The sequence below is a fragment of the Musca domestica genome, unplaced genomic scaffold (genome assembly GCF_030504385.1).
Source record: "Musca domestica strain aabys unplaced genomic scaffold, Musca_domestica.polishedcontigs.V.1.1 15, whole genome shotgun sequence".
In the NCBI taxonomy this organism is placed as follows: domain Eukaryota; kingdom Metazoa; phylum Arthropoda; class Insecta; order Diptera; family Muscidae; genus Musca; species Musca domestica.
Window position 1 is genome coordinate 12,601,380 of NW_026712207.1, and position 19,347 is coordinate 12,620,726.

At 33.4% G+C, this 19,347-nt stretch overlaps 1 protein-coding gene across 2 annotated transcripts; it reads right to left on the reverse strand.

Moving 5' to 3' along the window:
* Window positions 1-571: 571 nt before the first annotated feature.
* LOC101897042 (larval cuticle protein A2B) lies at window positions 572-14,207 on the reverse strand. Of its 2 annotated transcripts, none has more exons than XM_005181274.4 (5): window positions 14,159-14,207; window positions 13,912-14,062; window positions 9,567-9,663; window positions 9,229-9,495; window positions 572-998 (listed from the first exon to the last, which is right to left on the reverse strand). In XM_005181274.4, the coding sequence occupies exons 2-5, from the start codon at window positions 13,999-14,001 to the stop codon at window positions 862-864; spliced, it is 591 nt and encodes a 196-aa protein (XP_005181331.1). In that variant the 5' UTR covers window positions 14,002-14,062; window positions 14,159-14,207; the 3' UTR covers window positions 572-861. The 2 variants fall into 2 exon arrangements, with proteins under 2 accessions (XP_005181331.1, XP_058975654.1); XM_059119671.1 differs by lacking the exon at window positions 572-998 and adding an exon at window positions 8,357-8,668.
* Window positions 14,208-19,347: the final 5,140 nt, after the last annotated feature.

Below are 19,347 nucleotides of genomic sequence, written 5' to 3' on the forward strand. Positions count from 1 at the left end.
AGGTAGTGATGTCCGTCCCTCTGTCTGCCTGGCTAGTGCGCACAATTACTCTTGAAAAACGGACTTACACGGACACATACACACCCAACCATATATGCATATGTATATTTCTTGGAGGATGCCTTAAGGAAAGCAACAGAAGATGAGAAGAAAACAGGTTGACTAAAAAGAAATATGAAAATATCGCCGATTTTTTTTTTGTAGCGAATTTCGTGCAGTGCTATCAAAATCAGTTCTAATAAATTTATTCACCCTAAAAAGTTGCTACATAGATCCGGTATATTCTGTAGCCCCATATAAGCCGGATTTTGATATTTTGAAGGTTTCTGCCACAAGGTTTCTATCCAAATGACTTGATATTTCGGATTTTCAAAAGTTCCTATTTTCTATAAAGGTCGATACAGGTCGATCATTTAGTTTAATTCGCATGGAATGGTGCTACTACTAAATTTAGTCGAAAACTGGTGTATTGACCTTTCTTTGTAAATCCCAAAAATTCAAAATTCTTGTTCGATTTTAAAATAAATAAAACATCATTTGTATTCCAATACATATAAATCGTATAAACAATTTCGTCTCTCTTTATTTTCAATTTGGTTTTCTTTGCAAAACTTAACATCTAAATTCGTTATAATATAAAAAATTACGAAGATTACAATGCAACTTAAATATTAGTTCGGAAATTTTCGGAAAAAGAAAGAAGAAATTAGAATATGTATTTAAATTAAATTAAACAATTTCGAATAAAGGTTTACAATAATGTTAATATAAAAAAGAAGATATGAATACGTAAAGGTGAAAGAAGCACTTGTACTAGTCATTGTTTAATTCCAGGTGGTGGATGGGTGGCTGGTGGACGGCTTAATAGTGGCCGGCATAATGTTGATGCTGATGGCCATAGGATCCATAGTGGGGAATATACTCGTACTGGCCATTGCTGTAGTAACCATCATCGTAGTCATAGTGGATGGGTGCCGGGGCGACATATGATTTATGAACTGGAAAGAGATAAAGAAAAACAAAATCGAAACAAAAAAGAGAGAAAAAGAGAATGGGAGGAATATTCAATTAGCCAAAGTTAACAACTAAATAAAGTGGCATTACAAATGTTAAACAGGGGCTTTTTCGAAAAAAAAACATGACATGGTGGGAATTTGACTTGCCACACTCCCAAGCCATGAAATCAGGCATGAAGAACTAGTGGCGGTGGCAGTATTGTATCGTAGCTTTTTTTGTGCTATCTTATACAGAGCTCTTTGCCATGACAAAATCTGTGTGTTACAGAAGTTGTGATTACCACCCATGTAAAGCAGATGTTGGACGGATTGAAACATATAATTAAGAAACATTGAAATATGAAGGAGTATTCAGACAACAAATGAATATCTCAAAATTGTGATTTATAATTAAATTCAAAATGAAACGACACAACGGCACAAGTTTCCCGTCATTGCTTCTTGGTGAGGCAAAGTGTGTTTGTCTTTTGATTGTATCTGACTATACATTGAATGCTAGCTGTGGCAGTCTGACTGCCATAGCCGTTTTTGTGTGTTGCCGACACTATGACTAATCATTAGCGCATAATGAACATTGCTCCAGATTTTCCGTTGCACAAATCTTTTGCAGAAATATCTCACATGGTAATTATGTCACAACGATGACTTGAAAACAAAAAGCGTATCGTCTTCAATGTTGTTTTTTTTTTTTTTTTTTTTTTTTTTCTTTTTTTTTGAGGAACACCAAAGTTTTTTCGCTTTGGATTTAAGCTGTGACGTTCAGCGTTTTTTCTCTTGTTTCATTGATTTGCATAAACCCCAATAATTTAAAGTCTATCTTGGAACTAAGAAGTAGCAACAGCATCGGAATACGTAATACATGTTGCATGGGGCATGTCTGCGTTTGTTTTGTTTACTTTCAATTGAATCGTTGTTTTTTTTTCTTCTTTCTTCACAATGCAACAGTGGGAACTATTTTTTTTATTATTTTAGAATTTAATTAACCCAGTTTTCAAATATGGGAAAAATATGTACAAAATTTCATTGTGCTCACATAAAAAATATATAATTAAAAAAACTATTTAATACCTGTTGCACAACCAAGCAAAATATTGATTATGTTTTAATAGCAATTTTATGGCTACCGAGATTGTGTGAACCAAAAGTATCTGCCCAAACTTATTCATTTATAAAAAACTAGCTGGCCCGGTCCGCGTTGCCGGCCCCTACTTTTAGTTTTTAATTTATATGTTTAAGGCATTATAGAACACTGATCTGAATGATTTCAAAATAGTCAAAGATAATTGGTCTTTTACACCCCTTACCTTAAGATAGGAATTAATTTATTTTTGTCATTTAAATTGTGTGTTGGAAAACCCATAAAGTCCATATTTTTCTTCATAGTATAATTCAATAACGATCCAAAAAATAATATTCGTGATTTTTTCATGTTTCTGCCACAATTTGATATTTCGGAGATCAAAGCATGTAGACGTACATCCCACATCTACGTTCCCAGCCAATATTCTCTTGAGAGTTAAAAATTCAATAGTATACCAAATTTTTTTTTTCTGACCAAACATTGGTTAGGAAGGTGGATTTGCGGGTACACTAATGTGGGAACTATACTCAAATAAATGCCTATGTGGACAATTATCTGTAAGACGATTCTCTATCCCAGAGTAGCCTAAATACAATTTTTTAGCCAAATCAATTGATGAATGTGATCAAGACCAAGATGGACTCTACTCCAAAAGTCAAAATATTATGAGAAGAGGTTTTTTACACCCGTAGAAACAAAGATGCCAAATAAAGGCCTGAAAAATGAAAGAAAAATGTCGAAAACCCCGAATATAGCTTAAATTATATAATGGTTATACCAAAACGTGATCATTTTTTGCGAGGATGGTTTCTTCTCAAATTACCAACTTTTGCTAAAATGCGTATGAGTAAAATATGGTTAAAATGTAAACTATACTTGAAAAAGGAGTGTACCCTTATCCGGGGGTCATATATCGTGACCTGCAAAAGCGATTTAAGATATCTTGAAAGTTTTTTTTTTTCCTAAATGTCCAATTCGCTCTACCATTTTGCACCCTTTATATTCAGTATTTCACTGATTGCAATTCCAATGAATTGCATTTTGAGTTCTCATTGGGCGGATTATTGTAATATGAAAGAAATAGGTCCACATATAAGGGTTATACCAAAGCATGGTCCTATTCTTATAATTATTTGAAAAAATGTGTTGTTCTTCTTAAAATCTCAAATTACCAACATTTGATATACATCTGATATATATTTTGAACAACTGATTATTCATGAAACCCCTAGGAAAAATTTAAAACTCTATGGTAACTTTTGCGAAGTATAGAGCAAAATATTTGAGGCCCTTTGTGTTTGGTTAAACTATATAAAATGGACCCTAAAAACGTTTGATCCCCCCTTTTTGGGATTGTTATGTACCAACCAAACTGACTACTGATGATAGCGCATAGTCACCGTATAACGTTTCATGGGAGTTAAGGTTTCGGAAGAATTTTCCGAGGAAATGTATCCTTTTCTTTCCAAATTTTCAATTTGCTCCACTATTTTATATAGTTCGCATATAACAGTGCTCTTCATATTCGGTATTTCACTGGTTGCAGTCCCAATGAATTTCGCATTTTAAGTTCTCATTGGATGGATTATTTCCATATCTAGTCAATTTCCATTGATTTTTTTTCGATTTTTCCCGATTTGAGCATTTTTGCCATTACATCTCTTTTATCGTGTTTTTAGCGATTTTGAAAAAGTAATTATCTTTTAACATTGGTCTAACCGCGTTAAGTTATTTCGATATCATTTGACTGACTTCCATGCAACCCGCCATCAATTTCAGTTCTCAAGAAATCAAGTCAATTAAATAAGTTGGTATTAATATTCGAATTAAAAAAAAATATAAAAAAAACACTACAAATGTACATTAGAAGAAAGTAAGTCAAAATGGAAAAAAATCATGCAAAATAAAACATTACTATTGTACATTTCAAAAGTCAAAATGAAAATGTTAATATATCACATTTTTACGCGATTTTTTTGGATATTATCCTTTTCGGAAAAGAGACAATTCCGAATTTGTTTGAATCGTTAAAATCTGTCCAGCGGTTCTTAAGTTATAAGCGTAGTAACTAACACAACTTCCTTTTATATATATAGATATAAAACTTCTAACTAAACATAAATATGATGTTTAATTTTTTTAAACAACAATTATTTACATCGTTAAGTTCGTCCGGGTCGAAATTTTGAAGTCCTCCACATGGGTAGGCCTAAATTGTAGTTGATGTAAAATCCTTCAAAAATCCTTTGTCATAGAAGTTATTTTTAAAATAACTTCTGGGGAGAATATCCCAGATAAAAAACAAGGGAACTGATGAGAATTGGTGGATCTTTCCGAAACCTAGGTATTCCCTGCCTCACCCCCTGGTAAACATTACCACCGTTCTCCACTAATAAACAAACGTTGTTTTTATAAGAACAACAATAAAGGGATAAAGCCTGACCATTTTTCAACAACAAAATACTACGGTATCCAGAACAAACAAGCCAACACTGTTCTATTAGAAATTTATATAAAACACGGAGACATCTGCTCGGACATAGGAAAACGTAGGCGGAACTTTCGAAATTTTACACGAAAACCTTGGCCAACTTTGAAGAATTTTGGCGAGAATATGTTCAACTTGGCAATAATTTAAATTTTCAAGTGAAATCACACCCCTCGAATAGAATAGATATATTGGACTCATATCAAAGTTTGAACTAAGAATATAATTTTCTAGGTCGGATTCTCAACTACCGACAACCAAAAATGCCAAATTGCGACTGAGACCTTTAAAGTATCGAAAATGAAGGTTATATCAAATGGTGGATCTACGATGTTGGTTTTCTGCAAATTATGTTTATATTTTCTGGGAACCTAAATCGGCTAATAACAGCATACTTTCTTCCAAGTTATTTGAAATATTCAAACTCTTTTAAATCGGAAGGTATGGGATCTATTTCCAATAGAATATCAATGCTGTAAAGGATGATGAAAGCTCACTCACTTTTCGTATTTTTTTTCACTTTCCCTCAATTATTAAAGGGTCGAATATCTTATGGTACAATTATGTATAGCCAATTTTCAGCCGAAGAAGGTGCGAAACACAAACACCAAATTCGAGATAATTGTTGAAAAATATAACTAAAATCGGTTAAAAGCCGAATATTAGAAGGTACTATAATATGGGGGATATACAAAAATGTGAACGTATACAGGTCGTAGAAAGCGGGATATTTGGAGGAATTCCATTGAAAATTTGGACACATCAAAATACCGAATATCGTTAGGTTATATACGGGGGTCATATGCAAATATTGACCTGTCTGGACCTGTGTAGATATGTTTCTTTCAGAGTAGAAAAAGGACCTATTGTGAACACTAAGTACTAATTTTGTAACCATTCCATTAAAAATTGTAGCCAACATCAGAAAAATACCGAGGTGGCGAGGTTCCATTATATGGAGCTTCATATAGGCATGGACGGATACAGGTAATTTTCTGTCATAGGAAAAAATACCCATTACGAATTCAAAATACCAAATTTTAAACAATTCCTGTGAAAAATGGACACAAATCATCAAGTGCATATCGGAAGGTACAGTTATGTACAAAAACTTGAACTTATATGGACAGTTTACTGCAAGAATGTTTTCTTCGTACTTGGGCTATAAACTGTCAATTTACGATAAATCCATTTTAAATTTTTGAATAAAACATATAAAATATTGTACATCTGGCGGTGCTGTTTTATGGGCTCTATATCAATACCTATATGCCCCACTTCCAATACCAAAAATTCTACGGACCTAAAACACATTTGAGTGAAATTGTATAGACCAACTTTATTTCGTTTGGAAGTTAGAGTGATTCTCAGAGAGGGACATACAGAGAGCCATATGGCGGATATGACTAGGTATGTTGAAAATATTGATAATTTGAGGGGAAGGTAAATTTGGTAGTCTCTGCCAAAATTCATCCCATTTGGGTTAATATTACGCATTTGGTGAATAACATACATGAAATCGAATCTCGATAAAATATCTGAGCTGTATCTGATATCTGACATCAAATATTATGGTTGTGGGGTGCATATTACGAATGTCGGATGAAATATATATGAGATATATTTGAACCGAGTTTCAAATTTAAAGTAATTGCTTCTGGGCTGAATTCGATTGGATGTGACGAAATCCATTCAGTTTCGAATATTACACATATGGTGCACAATAAAATTTAAAACGGATGTAAATATATATGGGAACTGATATCCACCAAAACTTGCCGGACATACATCTGTACCGAACCTACTAAAATTCATTAGATTCGAACTGATATTACGGATTTGGTGCACAATACGTATTATATCGTACCACACTATATATTGAAGCTATATTCAAATCAGATCCGATTATCACCAATTCCAATAGGGTTGGTCCTTGGAAAGGAAAAAATCTCCAAACAATTGATTTAATATAAATATGTTGTAGGAAGTAAAAATTAATAAATTCCTATCTTTTTATTTCGTTTGTTTACCGACGCAGAGATTCGAACCAGCTGTGTTGCTGTTACTTATTACATGGAAATATAGAAGTAGTTATATCTCTCTTGTAAACTTTATAAGATTAAATCTTTACTTTTTGGGGTGCTAAAAGTGGCACATGATTATTGCTGGGACGAAAGGGAGAGGGCCATCAAAAAACTGCATAAGTTCATTTTATGTTCGCTCTAGGGAATGCCTTTTCTTTCCATCCTCATGTAAAGTCCTTTAGAAAACTTTTGGAAGATCAACCATCGAAAAAGCCATTAGACCACTAAAATTCCGTATATCTATGATAAATCTTGGAGAGTTTTACTGTGTATTAAGAGAAAATGGTCAATGAGTTAGGCATGGATCGACTTGATTGGCCTCCGAAAGTCAAGGACAAGATTTCTGTGAAGTTATGGCTGCTCACATCCGGTGGAGTGATTTTAATTTTAAGACAATCCTTAAAAAGTCGTTAAAATCAAAAACATTTTTTGCTGCAAGACGGTTATAAGCGTAGGCTATGTGTATACTTTATCCTCAGATAATGACTAAACTTCTTCTTCAATTTATTTGCTCTCTCTAAACGGTGTAAATAAACCCTTGGCCCGACCACAAATTTTGAATTGGATTGTGCATATACAGTAAAAACGAATTGCAATCTTAATTAAAGAAGAAGTTCCGCATGTCGTGCTAACCACATTGACTTAACAAATTGAGTAAAATAAAACTGGTGCAAGGGAATATTTCAACATGAAAAAGTTCTGAGTTAAAGATTGTGACCCAATCTGCAAGGAAACTTCAAATGGAACATTTGTTTCCACATTGAACTGTTTTGCAAATATTTAAATAATTTGTGCATTAAACCATTATTCCCCATTGTGTAAAAAATGGAGGCTAGGTTCTACTCGAAGTGAATTTTCTTAATTCAATACCCAAGGTACACTTCTCAATAAAACAATAAAATAAAAATAAATATACAAGAAAAAAATCTTTAAGTTCGGCCGGACCGAACTTTGAATACCCTCCACCATTTGGAACGAATTTGGCAATTCTCGAAATCAATAAAATCCGTTAAAAATTCTGTTAAAATCTTAAAAGTACCAAATGTAGCTGTTATATTAGGGTCTATACGACGACGTGGATCTGCATAGGTAACATTTGTCTCAAGCCATTACAATATTCAAATGCGAAACTTAAAAAAATCGGTAATAATGTAGATTAAATCATCAAAAAACTGAATATCGAGAGGTATCGTTATATGGGGGGTTAGACGAAAACGTGGACCTGCCCAGACAATTTTCTGTCTTAGGCTGTAGTCTCCGTTTCGAACTTCAAATACCAAATTTGAAACAATTCCAGTGAATAAATTCGCTAAAATCATCAAAATACCCAATTTCGGGAGGTGCCGTTATATGGGGGCTACACCATGGCATACATGGCCCATTTTCAATACCAAAAGTCCTGCAGACATAACATACATTTGAGTAAAATTTTATCAATCTACTTCAATTCGTTCGGCAGCTAGAGTGATTTCCACAGACGGATAGACCGACAGACGGACGGACATCGCTAAATCGACGTAGAATTTTATGCTGATCAAGAATATATATACTTTGTGGTGTCTAAAATGTGTATTCCGAGGCTATAGTGGAGTGTATAAAAAATAGAAAAAAGTTGAGTGCAAAAACATCTCACTTCCTGTGTGTCTATTTTGTAAATGTGCCAACCACATCCCATTTTCTCATCAACTCTTCAGGGTGTGTAATAAATTTCTCCACCTCATTTCCTCAAACAATAAATTTCTATTTTTTATTCAACTTAAAACTTTAACAACTACAACAACAACACCATTACAAAAGCACTCTCGTTTTTTTTTTTTCAATTATTTTGAAAAATTCCAATAATTGACATTGGATTTTCAATAATCCCGATAATCTTCCGAATAATCATCGTATTCTTCGTGGCGATCTTCCTCGGGTCGTAATTTCAGGCTCTGGCCATTGAAATAGTTGGCATGGCGACGGAAAAGCTTCAACATTCGATATGTGTCAATGCCTGCATCTGGGATTTTTGTTGAGGCGAAATAGGTAGTGTGTCAATGTTGGGTTTCGTTTTTGTTTGTTTGTTTGGTTTGTGTGGGAAAATTGCAGTTTGTTTTTGTTGGATATGGAAAAAAAAGAGAGAAGAGAACAATACAAAACAATTATTTAATTGTTTGCTTGTTATTAGCAATATTTAACACACAATTTATTTGTGTGTACGTTTTTTGCAAAAATTGAAAACAACAAAAGAAAAGCAGCTAAGGTGGTGATCTATGAGTATTCGTTCAGAGGTGGTAATCTTGGTTGTTGTTGTGGTGGTGGTTTGTGGGGAGAGGGGAACCTAATTCATTGCAGTTCAATTGTGTGTTGGGGGCAAAAAGGCAAAGTGACACTGTTGCTTTTGTTGTTGATTCTAAAAGCCAACTACTGTTGCAGTAACATACTACAAACGTATATGGGTTATATTCCCCCCATGAAGTGCTTAAGGGTGCAGGCGGGAAAACATTTTTTCTGTTGCCTCAAAAGGGACAATTCTACATTTATTTATGATTATGAGTATTTTTTATTAATAATACTTACCATATGGAGCAGGCGCTGGTGCCACATACACGGGCGCTTGGGCCACATGTTTGTAGGCTGGTTGATAGGCCACCACAGGCTTGGCTGCTACCGCAACTGGGGCCACATGGGCCACAGGAGCCACCGCAGCCACTGGCTTGGCCACAACAGCCTGAGCGTGAACGGTGGGTCCTGATTTGGTTACAACGGCGTTGAAACCATTTATCGAATCGGCCGTGTAGTCAACGGTACGTATGGAACCATCGGGTTCTACCAGAGAATATTGACCTGAAAAATAAAAGTGTTGATTAGGAAATATTCTTTTGAGATATAAGGAGAGGTGGGGTATGGTATTATACCTTTAACTACATCACCATCACGGGTTTCGTGTTGCGATTTGACATCGCCAGTTGTGTGATCAGCAACACCATAATTGAAGGCATATTTAGGATGATCCTGGAAACAAAAATGAAATGTTTTAGTTATTTTAAATAATTCATTTGTTTTTTAGAAAGGTGTGTCCTTCTATGTTAGAATTTATTCTACAAAATTTTTGAGTCTACATTTTTGTTAGGTAAAATATGAAAAAAAAATATTTTTTTTATAAAATGAAATATTTTCAGATTTTCTTTTTAAAAAAGTTATTGATTTCAAATATTCAAATGTATATAGTATTTAATTTAATAAGGCCATATTTGAATTTGCCTTATACCACCTCTTAACTCAAAGGTAGGCTACATGTCAGGGAGCAGCATATAGAAAATGAAGGACGTGGGTGGATGGCACAATTGGTTAACTGTAAACTCGTGCTGAATAATCAGTCCATCAGAAACGGTGTATGAAATTTGGTCCAACGAGAATTTATTGTGATGTGGTCAAATGTAGCAAAAATTGGTCTAGGAGAATGCATTATAAAAATAATTGTCAAAGGATGAAAACAACGAAACTTTTTCATTCGATAGGTTCGTGCGTAGCAGAGGCTCAATTCATATTCTATGAAACTGTGAAAGAAAAACGTTGATAAGAAAAAATATGTTACACAAAAAATTTATAAAAAAATAATTTTCTTTTCTAATTTTTATAGAATACGAATCCGAATACGAGTGACAAAAATGTTTCGAATAGAATTATAAGTTAATAATGGGCCAAACTAATTGAAAGGAATTATAAAAGACATCATGAATTTAATTAGTCAAATTCATTAAGAAAGTAGTTGTACCAGATTCGATTCGGTATCAAAACGAGACTCTACAACTGAGTTAGAAAAGAAACAATGAGGTTTTTTTTTTTTTTTTTTGAGAAGATGTTAGCGAATAAATAGAAGGCCCAGTTGAAGAAGTATGCATGTAAACAAATGACAGAGAAATACCAAAAATAAGATGACAATTTGAATATTCAGCCATGAATTAAATACTTAAATTGAGGCCAAATCCACCAATGTTGCCATGAAAGTCGGGGATACCGGTCCCTCTATAAAGACAAATTTGTATAGACTTTTACTCAACTCCTCCTTTGAAATAGATTTGAAGGACACTTTAGCAGTCCTCAAAATCCCTAAAATTTTGGGATAGCGTTATTTGGTCGAGGTTAATACTGAATATTTTGCCAACATTTTCCTAAAGGTCAAAAAACTGAAAATACTATATTATGTCCACTTCAGTTGGAAAACTTCACAAGGATCTTCAGATCACCAATTGTTTAAAAATTATTGTTCCATAATATAAAATTGCAGCCTCTTCGGTTATTAGAGCAAAACTTGATAAAATAGTGGCATTTTTTCGTAGGTCGAATTTTGAATCTTTCACATTTGTATATAATAACTATTGAAATTCGAAATAACAGGGGGCATGGTAAAAAATTGTCCTACTCTGACCTTTTCTGCCAGAAGAGTTTACATTTATATCCTCTAAGAATTTGAAATAACAAATACGATTGTTTTTTCGAAAAAAAAAGAAAACTTTGATATACTCTAAATTCAAAAATATCTTTATAAAGTTGCCTTGTCATATAGAGAACCATGAATGCAAATTTTTTGCGCAAAAAGGATTCAATATTGTTAAAATCTTAAATGTCAAATCGCAGATCATTTTGTTGGTAATTGTGTCTGAAATAATAATACTGAAAATTGAGTTTTTTTTTTCAATTTGAGAGGTTGTATTTAATTGTCGTCTGATATAACTCATTTTCAATGCCTATAATCCTAGACTTAATAAACAAGAAGTATCGATCCACTACTGATGGCAGAAGAAATTTGGTAATTCTTTTAACTCAATGTTAAATGTTAAAGATGTATACCCTCAGCCAATGTTTTACAATTTAAATATATTTAGACTTGCATTATGCTTATACAAACTGCTGAACCATTATGGGGAGGTGGTTTTGAAGAAGTGTGCCAATATCGTCCATATCGTATTTGATTTAAGTCTGATATGACAGTGGGTCAGATTTGGACTATATCGACTACTTGTGTTTATTTATTTCCAATTTTATGCAAATAGTTGTAAGTCAAAAATTTGTGGCGAAAGTATCAGAAGGATTGTGTCGTTACATTCCATATTCACATCAGATCTCTGATTGAGACAAGTATTTAGATACATCAAGTTTTTAAAAGAATAGGTGACTTGAAGAGAATCGGATGGTCATATCGCGTTTTATAAGCGTCTTGGGTATTTAAAATGTTGACCCTTTATGGGGGCGTTACAAGAAGGAGTGGGCCAATATTTACAATCTTCACACCAGATCTTGTATTAATAAATGTTTTAGGATGTGTGAAATGTGAAGAGAATCGGATGCATTAATTCGTATTTTCTAAGAATTATTATTATTCAAAATTTTGACAAAATTTGTTGGTAGAAATTTTAGGATTTCTCAATTAAAAGACAATCGGACTCTTATTTCACATATTATAAGAGTTATTATTATTAAAAATGTTGACTTTTTGTAGGGGGAGATAGACCATTATTGTGCATTTTCGTACCAGATATAGCAATGATACGAAAATTTGGGATTTACAAAGTTTGCACAAAATAGGGTTGTCTTTTTTTTATACGTTTAATTATTTTATATAAAAATGTTGAGCTTTTTTGGGTAAGGTACCAGAAGGAATGGACCTATATTGGCCATCTCCATCTCTTGGTTTGATAATGACATTACGATGTTCCAAGTTTGGATCAAATCGAATACTGCCTTCGAGAGTTATCGTGCGCGCCAGTCATCCGGCCGGCCTGACGAACGGACGGATAAACCTAGATCGCCTCCAAATGTCCTAAAACGGATTTGGTCCAAAGACACCTAGGGAGAAAGGCGATGGCCGTATCAAATAGTATATGCCCTCTGTAACCATGTGGATGAGGATAAAAAAAAACTGAAGGGAAACGCAAGAAAGATTTGATAAATCTAGCTCATCCTCATAATTTTTTGAGAAACAGACTTAGCAGAAATTTTGACTGATGACAAGGAGATCACCAACAGAATCTATCCTAAACTGACTGATGTCGATGTATTTGCTCTAAATGCTCTGGAGCAGTTTTTATCAAACACATATTTCAGATACATATACCTTCTCTGAGAAATAAGGGCATAAAATTATTTATTTCTGTAGTTCCAAAGACTGAATCATATTCTATGGCATTTTTCACCCCCCATCACAGGATTTTTATTCACACAAACAAGGACGTTTGCATTTTTTGTACAATTTGACGAATTTCATCTTCAACACTTCCCTCAAGATGAAAATCATCGAAGTTCGAAATATTGGAAAATAAGACCCCAAGCTCGAACAACACTTAAAAATATTGAAAGGTCGAAAAAAGTAAAAATAAATTTGATATTTCTTAAATTGTTACCCGGCTTAGATCATAACCCTAAAATAAAAATAACCAAAAAAGGATGACTATTACTGATTCGGGACTTATAACTGAGGGGTTTTTAGAAGGCCAAATGACAACTAAATTGGTCGGCAATTTTGATAGAAGTTATTAAAAATATGTCCTTAGCAGTTCAGTGTGGGGCCGACTGTCTAATTATAATTTTCAGATATAACTTCCAAATTTTATATATGGAAGGTAAGAGCCTGTTTATTGGATTTGGCGTGAGGCCAAAGGGGCTCCAAAGGATGTAAGGTCAAGCAAATGGGATTAAAAAATCGATTTTGTTCTCTAAGGGGTTTGACTTCCACGCTACAATGAAACTGCTAGAAAAAGTAAAACAAAAGTCCAAGTCACTTTAAAAAAAAATGACGATAACCAATTAAATTTTGAGATATCGACAATTTCAATTTATACTCAACTATAATTAAATTTTATCATTCGAAGTGGTCAAAATATTCTATAAAATTATCCATGTTTCTTAATAAGAACAAAGTTGTATGTTATTTTTTAAGGACGAGATGTGTGTCAATTTTTACGCAGCACAAATTCTGGCATTCTGGTACTTCTCGGCATAACAGTTATGTCAATTACTAGTTTCCAGGAGGTAAAAAATGGTATAATTTAGTGTTCAAATGAGCTTTTTTAATATTTTATTTTAGCTTAAAAAGGTTCACTTTATTATATGAGTCTTGTTCGTAGGTATTTTCTTTCAAAGATATCATATTGGACGATGTTACCAAGTTGAATATTCATGTTTCCACATTTATCAAAATTTACAAATTTTTAGTCCTTTTTTTTAAATTTTGTTATTTTGAAATACATATTTTTCACTCACATAATAATCAACCGCATAACCTGGTCGTGCATTAACCATGGAAGCACTTAGCACCACAGAAAGGATAACAATTTTGCTGATGGGCGACATTTTTTTTGTTGTGATTAATTTTTTTATTCGTTGAAGCTTTTACAAAATATGAAATCGTTTTCTGAAACACAAACACAAATATTATAATTTTTCAAATTATTTTGCAAAATCACTATTTTCTTAAAAATAAACTTGTAATAAAGTGTAAAAATATTACTTCAAGTATTTCGTTGGCACCGTTTTGAACACTTTGAATTTGCCCGGAATACTGTAACAATTCTAAGATCAAGTTTGCATTTTATACCCCCAAACAAAACCCCAAGCAGCATAAAACCTCATCATATCCCACGCACACATATAAACAAAATTTAACTCTTGCTTTCCAACACACATGACATACGAGTATGTATGTATGTGTGTGTGTGTGTGTGTTTTTGCATTGAATGAGTAAAAATGCCAGAAGCTAACTGCCGGCTTCTATTGCTGCCACTGGCAAAAATTCAGAGAACCATGACGCACATAGCTCTGTGTAAAAGTTAACAATAGAGGGCTTAAATGAACAAAAGAAAAAACAAGCAAATGAGTAAGTGAGGTGTAACAGACAAAAAAGAGTGGAGATCCATTGGTTCTCTTATGATTCACATTGTTGTCGTTTGAATTCAGCAGTTGTCAGTAAGAGAATGTTTCAGTTTCGCATTAGGCGGCAAAGAGTCTGGTAGTTTGGTGTATATTTTTTGAAAGAAGGATTGACAAAAATTGGAAATAATTAAATGAGAATTTAATTTTTGATAAAATCCAAAAATATTGTTGCTCTCATGGTTTCACTGGAATACCACCAGGATGTTTGTGTCTTAAGTCTTTTGTTTTTAATGGGAAAATTAGATATTGAATTAACACAGTTTATCTAAAGGTTAAAGTTTAATATAAATGGGACTTTTTATGAGACTAGTAACAATACTTGTTTTGTTTTGAATTTCTTTCATGTACTTTTACTTTTTTCAGATTGAGTCGACTGGAATGTAACGAAAGTGCTGGTCCACTACAAATAGTATCAAGGTTAGGGTGTTATACTTTCATTGTTCATTGACAAACTGGCATTCCATCATTATTACTCGTTCTATCGACAGTTATGTATATTCTGCAAAAAAAAATCGAATGACCAATTGTGCGTTGTAATAAGCATTAGTACATTTAAGTAAAAATAGAACAATAAACTGGTTAGGTGTAATAATACGCTCTAGGGGAAAGATAATATCAATATTTAAGAATTTGGGTAACGACAAAATAGATAAAGATATATACACTAATTTCCTTACAATGACTATTTAATAACTTTCCATATACAAGTTACTGGGTTTATTATTTAGTACTTTCTGTCAATCATGTTTTATCATATTATCCAGACTGACACTCATAATTAAAACAAGTAAGCAGAGGCTAAAGTCGTGCGGGGCCGACTATGTGATACCCTACAACACCACAATATGATAGAAGCCCCCTTATGTCCAAATCCATTTTGGAAGATTTCGATTTTGAAATTATGCTGTTAGTTGTTGTCGTCCATTTACAGCTGAACATAATCCAATGGTCATCCAAAATGTTAGACTTTTTTCCTGTCCTTAACTCTCTTCTCAGGCGTGTCGATTGACTTCAATTGTGTGATCAGGAACATTTTTCTCTGTTTTTGGTTCATTTGAACCCCTAAATATTTTGCGATCATCTTCAAAAGCAAGAGGCCCCTTAATATATATCTCCAAATCTAGACTAATCTATATGATTTTCTTGTCTACGATATTTGGCTATATTCGTCCACGAAATCAGCTTTAGAAAGCCAGAAGTTCGCCTTTTGTGTATTTCGAATATCGCCTGTAAGTAGTGTTGGTATTTTTTCACACAAAAGTAGTGGTCCATTCTATCCTCAGTCCTAACTCTAACTTCATGCGAGATTTCGTGTCTTTTGGTTTCTATTTGTGACCTTTATAACGGCTGCAAAATCAAGAATATTTTTAATTGTTGGTCCATTTCAACCTCTAAATATATTTGCGGACATCTTTGAAAACGATACACCTAGCCCTCCTGAGCCTAATCCTACCCTTGTGAAAATTTTCGTGAGGATCGGACTATAATTGAAATCTGTATATAATAACCCCAATCTGTGTTGTAAAGTGCAAAAATATTACAAAATATACCCTACAGTATTATAGGTCAAATTGAAAAAATCGCATGCGATAAAAAATATGAAAAAATAAATATATGTCACAAAATACTACAAAATCTATATTAACATCGTTATTGGCATCTTTTTATGTGATTCTTTTAGATTTTATATTTTTATGCCAAAAAGGCATTACAAAATTTGTCGAAATCGCTCCAGCCATTTTGGAGATATAAGCATTCTAGCTAACTTCCCCTATATATTTCGCTATATATATCCGATATTTTTACTATCGGCATCTACGTAACGGTCAGAATTGACCTGTTCGTCTATTTGTGGTTTCGCCGGCATTAAAAACGATTTAATGGAAAATTTGACTTTTATTTACACATTTATCCACGAAATTATGTAAAATTTGGTTTTTAAGACTCGCAATAAATTACAATCGTTGTAGTATAAAATTGTCTATATAGGCTCCCGTTTTAGTATGACCTCCATATAACGGCTCAAACCGACCTTACTGTAGTTTGTACTTCAAAGTGGGACACGTTTGAATCCAAATACTTTTGCTTAAAAATGTTTTCTTTACCCAATGGTGGAGAGTATTAGACGTTCGACCTGCATGTTCAAGATGTTAAATTTTTTCAATAAATAGGGGAAAAATCCAGCAGATTATTAAAGTAGAGCTAAAAAAGAAGACACGTGTATCGCCGTTTTCAAAATTTACATCACAAAATAACGTAAATAGAGGGGACTAGTTCCTCCCTCTTCAATGCTTTTGGAAATTTTCGGAATAAGATTATTTAAAATCCGTGCATTTTAAGTAGAAGAATATTTTGTTAACACCTCGAGTGTGTGAATAAAGTTGTCTTTTTAGTCCCATAGTTAGAAAATCTTTTTAAACGAGATCGTAACAAGTCAAATTATTCCAAAAGTTGTTTGTCATAATATTCTATTATAGGTCCTAGAAGACGTCAAGGGTCAAAAACACGTCACCAAAGAAAAGAAATCTCTATTTCCATTGCATACAAAGATATGTTTGCATCAATGTTCCGAAAAAATCCCGAAAATATTTCGTAATTTTTTCATAATTTTTTGATGACTGAAAGTAACCCTCAGCCAATGTTCGATTATTTAAATACATTTTGACTTCTGATATGATTTTTCAAATGTTTGACCCTTTATGGCGTAGGTTCCGAAGGAATGGGCCAATATTGTCCATTTCGTATCGGACTTTAATAAATATGATATAAATATTGGTACGTGCCAAGCTTGGACTATATTGGTTACTCCCTCACTTTCTATGAGATATCTGATAATTTTTATAAAATGTTAAAATGTGCGTGAGATACCCGATATAGTCGACCGAAGTATTCCATTTTCATGCTTCATCAAATACAAATAAAAATATTGGTATGGACAAAGTTACAAGAAAATCCAACATTTTTATACAATTCTATGCGAAACATAAATTCCATATTCATCTCAGGTTTTAGGTTGAGAGAAATATTTAGATATAGCAAGTTGTAAAGAATCGTTGACTTGTTTTGCAAGTTATGACAGATAAAAGTATTGAAAATTGTGACTCTTTGTGGGTGAGGTACCAGAAGGGGTTCACAAATATATATAATCTTCGGAACAGATCTTGTATTAGCAACAATGTTCGTGTGTGTGAAATTTGAGGAGAGTTGGATGCTTTCTTTGGGCATCTTGTTTTTCAAAATCTTGAATCGTATGTGGTGGAGGTACCAGAAGGAGTGGACTGATATATCCCATCATCACCGCAGATCTTGTGTTAACAGAAACAATGGTATGTGTGATATACGAAGAGAACCGAATCGTTTTGGTTATTCTCAACTTTGACCCTTTGAGGGGGAGATACCAGAAAGAATGGTCCGATCTCTACCATTTTTATTACAAATCCTGTATTGCTGGAAATATGGATATGTACCAAGTATGAATGGAATTGAATGTTAGTTTTATGAATTTTTTTGGATATTGAAAATTTTGACCCTTTGTGGGAAGGTCACAGAAGGATTGGGCCATCTTCACCGCAGATCTTGTGTTAGATGTGTGAAATATGAAGAGAACCGGATGCTTACTTCGGATTTTATAATCGTTTTGGTTATTTAAAATTTGGACCCTTTTTGGGGGAGGTACCACAAGGAATTGTCCGATCTCTACCACCTTTATAACAGAACTTGTGTTGATGAAAATATTGAGATGTGTCAAGTCTGAACGGAATCGGATGTTAATTTCGTGTTTTATGAACTTCATGAATGTTCAAAATTTTCACCCTTTGTGAGGGGAGGTACCAGAAGGAGTGAAGCAATATAATCCATTTTCACATCAGACCTTGGGTTAATAAAAATATTGTGATGTATGTAATTTGAAGACAATCGGTCTATTTCATCACATTTTATAAGAGTTATAGTTATTCATAATTTTGAACCTTTGGGGGAAGGTATTTAGTGGATTAGACCGATATTGTCAATTTTCGCACATGATGTAGCACTGATGGAAATATTAGAATTTGCAAAGACGGAGCAAAATCGGATCGTCCTTTCTCTTTCCGTGCAGCATTTTTTTTTTTTTTTTGAAGTTTTCGACTTTTTGTGGGTGTGTTACTAGAAGGAGTTGACCGATGTTGCCCATCTCCGAAATCGATATTGATCCGAACTCGATCAATAATAATATATATTTTTTACGTACGCTCCATCTAGAAAGACATCGCTAGATCGACTCCAGAAATCCTCAAATGGATTTAGTCCAAAGAGTCCTAGAGTCTAAAATCGTTATTTCGATGAGGCATTTGTTGCCCTATCGAATTATATATATATCCTCTCTAGACATATAGCTGAGGTTACACAAAATTTGGAAGTAGGTTGTACTTTAGGTAACCTTTCAAAACTTCAATACACTGGCTTTAATATAATTTACATTAAAAACTAATAGCCCATAATAATATCGATCATCTTTATAGATATAGCTCTTGTATTTTGTTTTAATCATGTCTTTGATCCGCCAAAAACAATATTACTTAAATACAATTATGTGCCTCATCAACAAATAAATGATATAGATTACATTCAAACACATTTCATTGCCTCATAATACCCTTCAATGGCGATCACAAACAACAATTTTCACAAGGTCCGCAACCGAAATACATTTGTCAATGAAACCCTATAATGGATCTGACTCACAAACATTTTGGTGTGACTTTGAATTATGGTAAGAACATTTGTTGT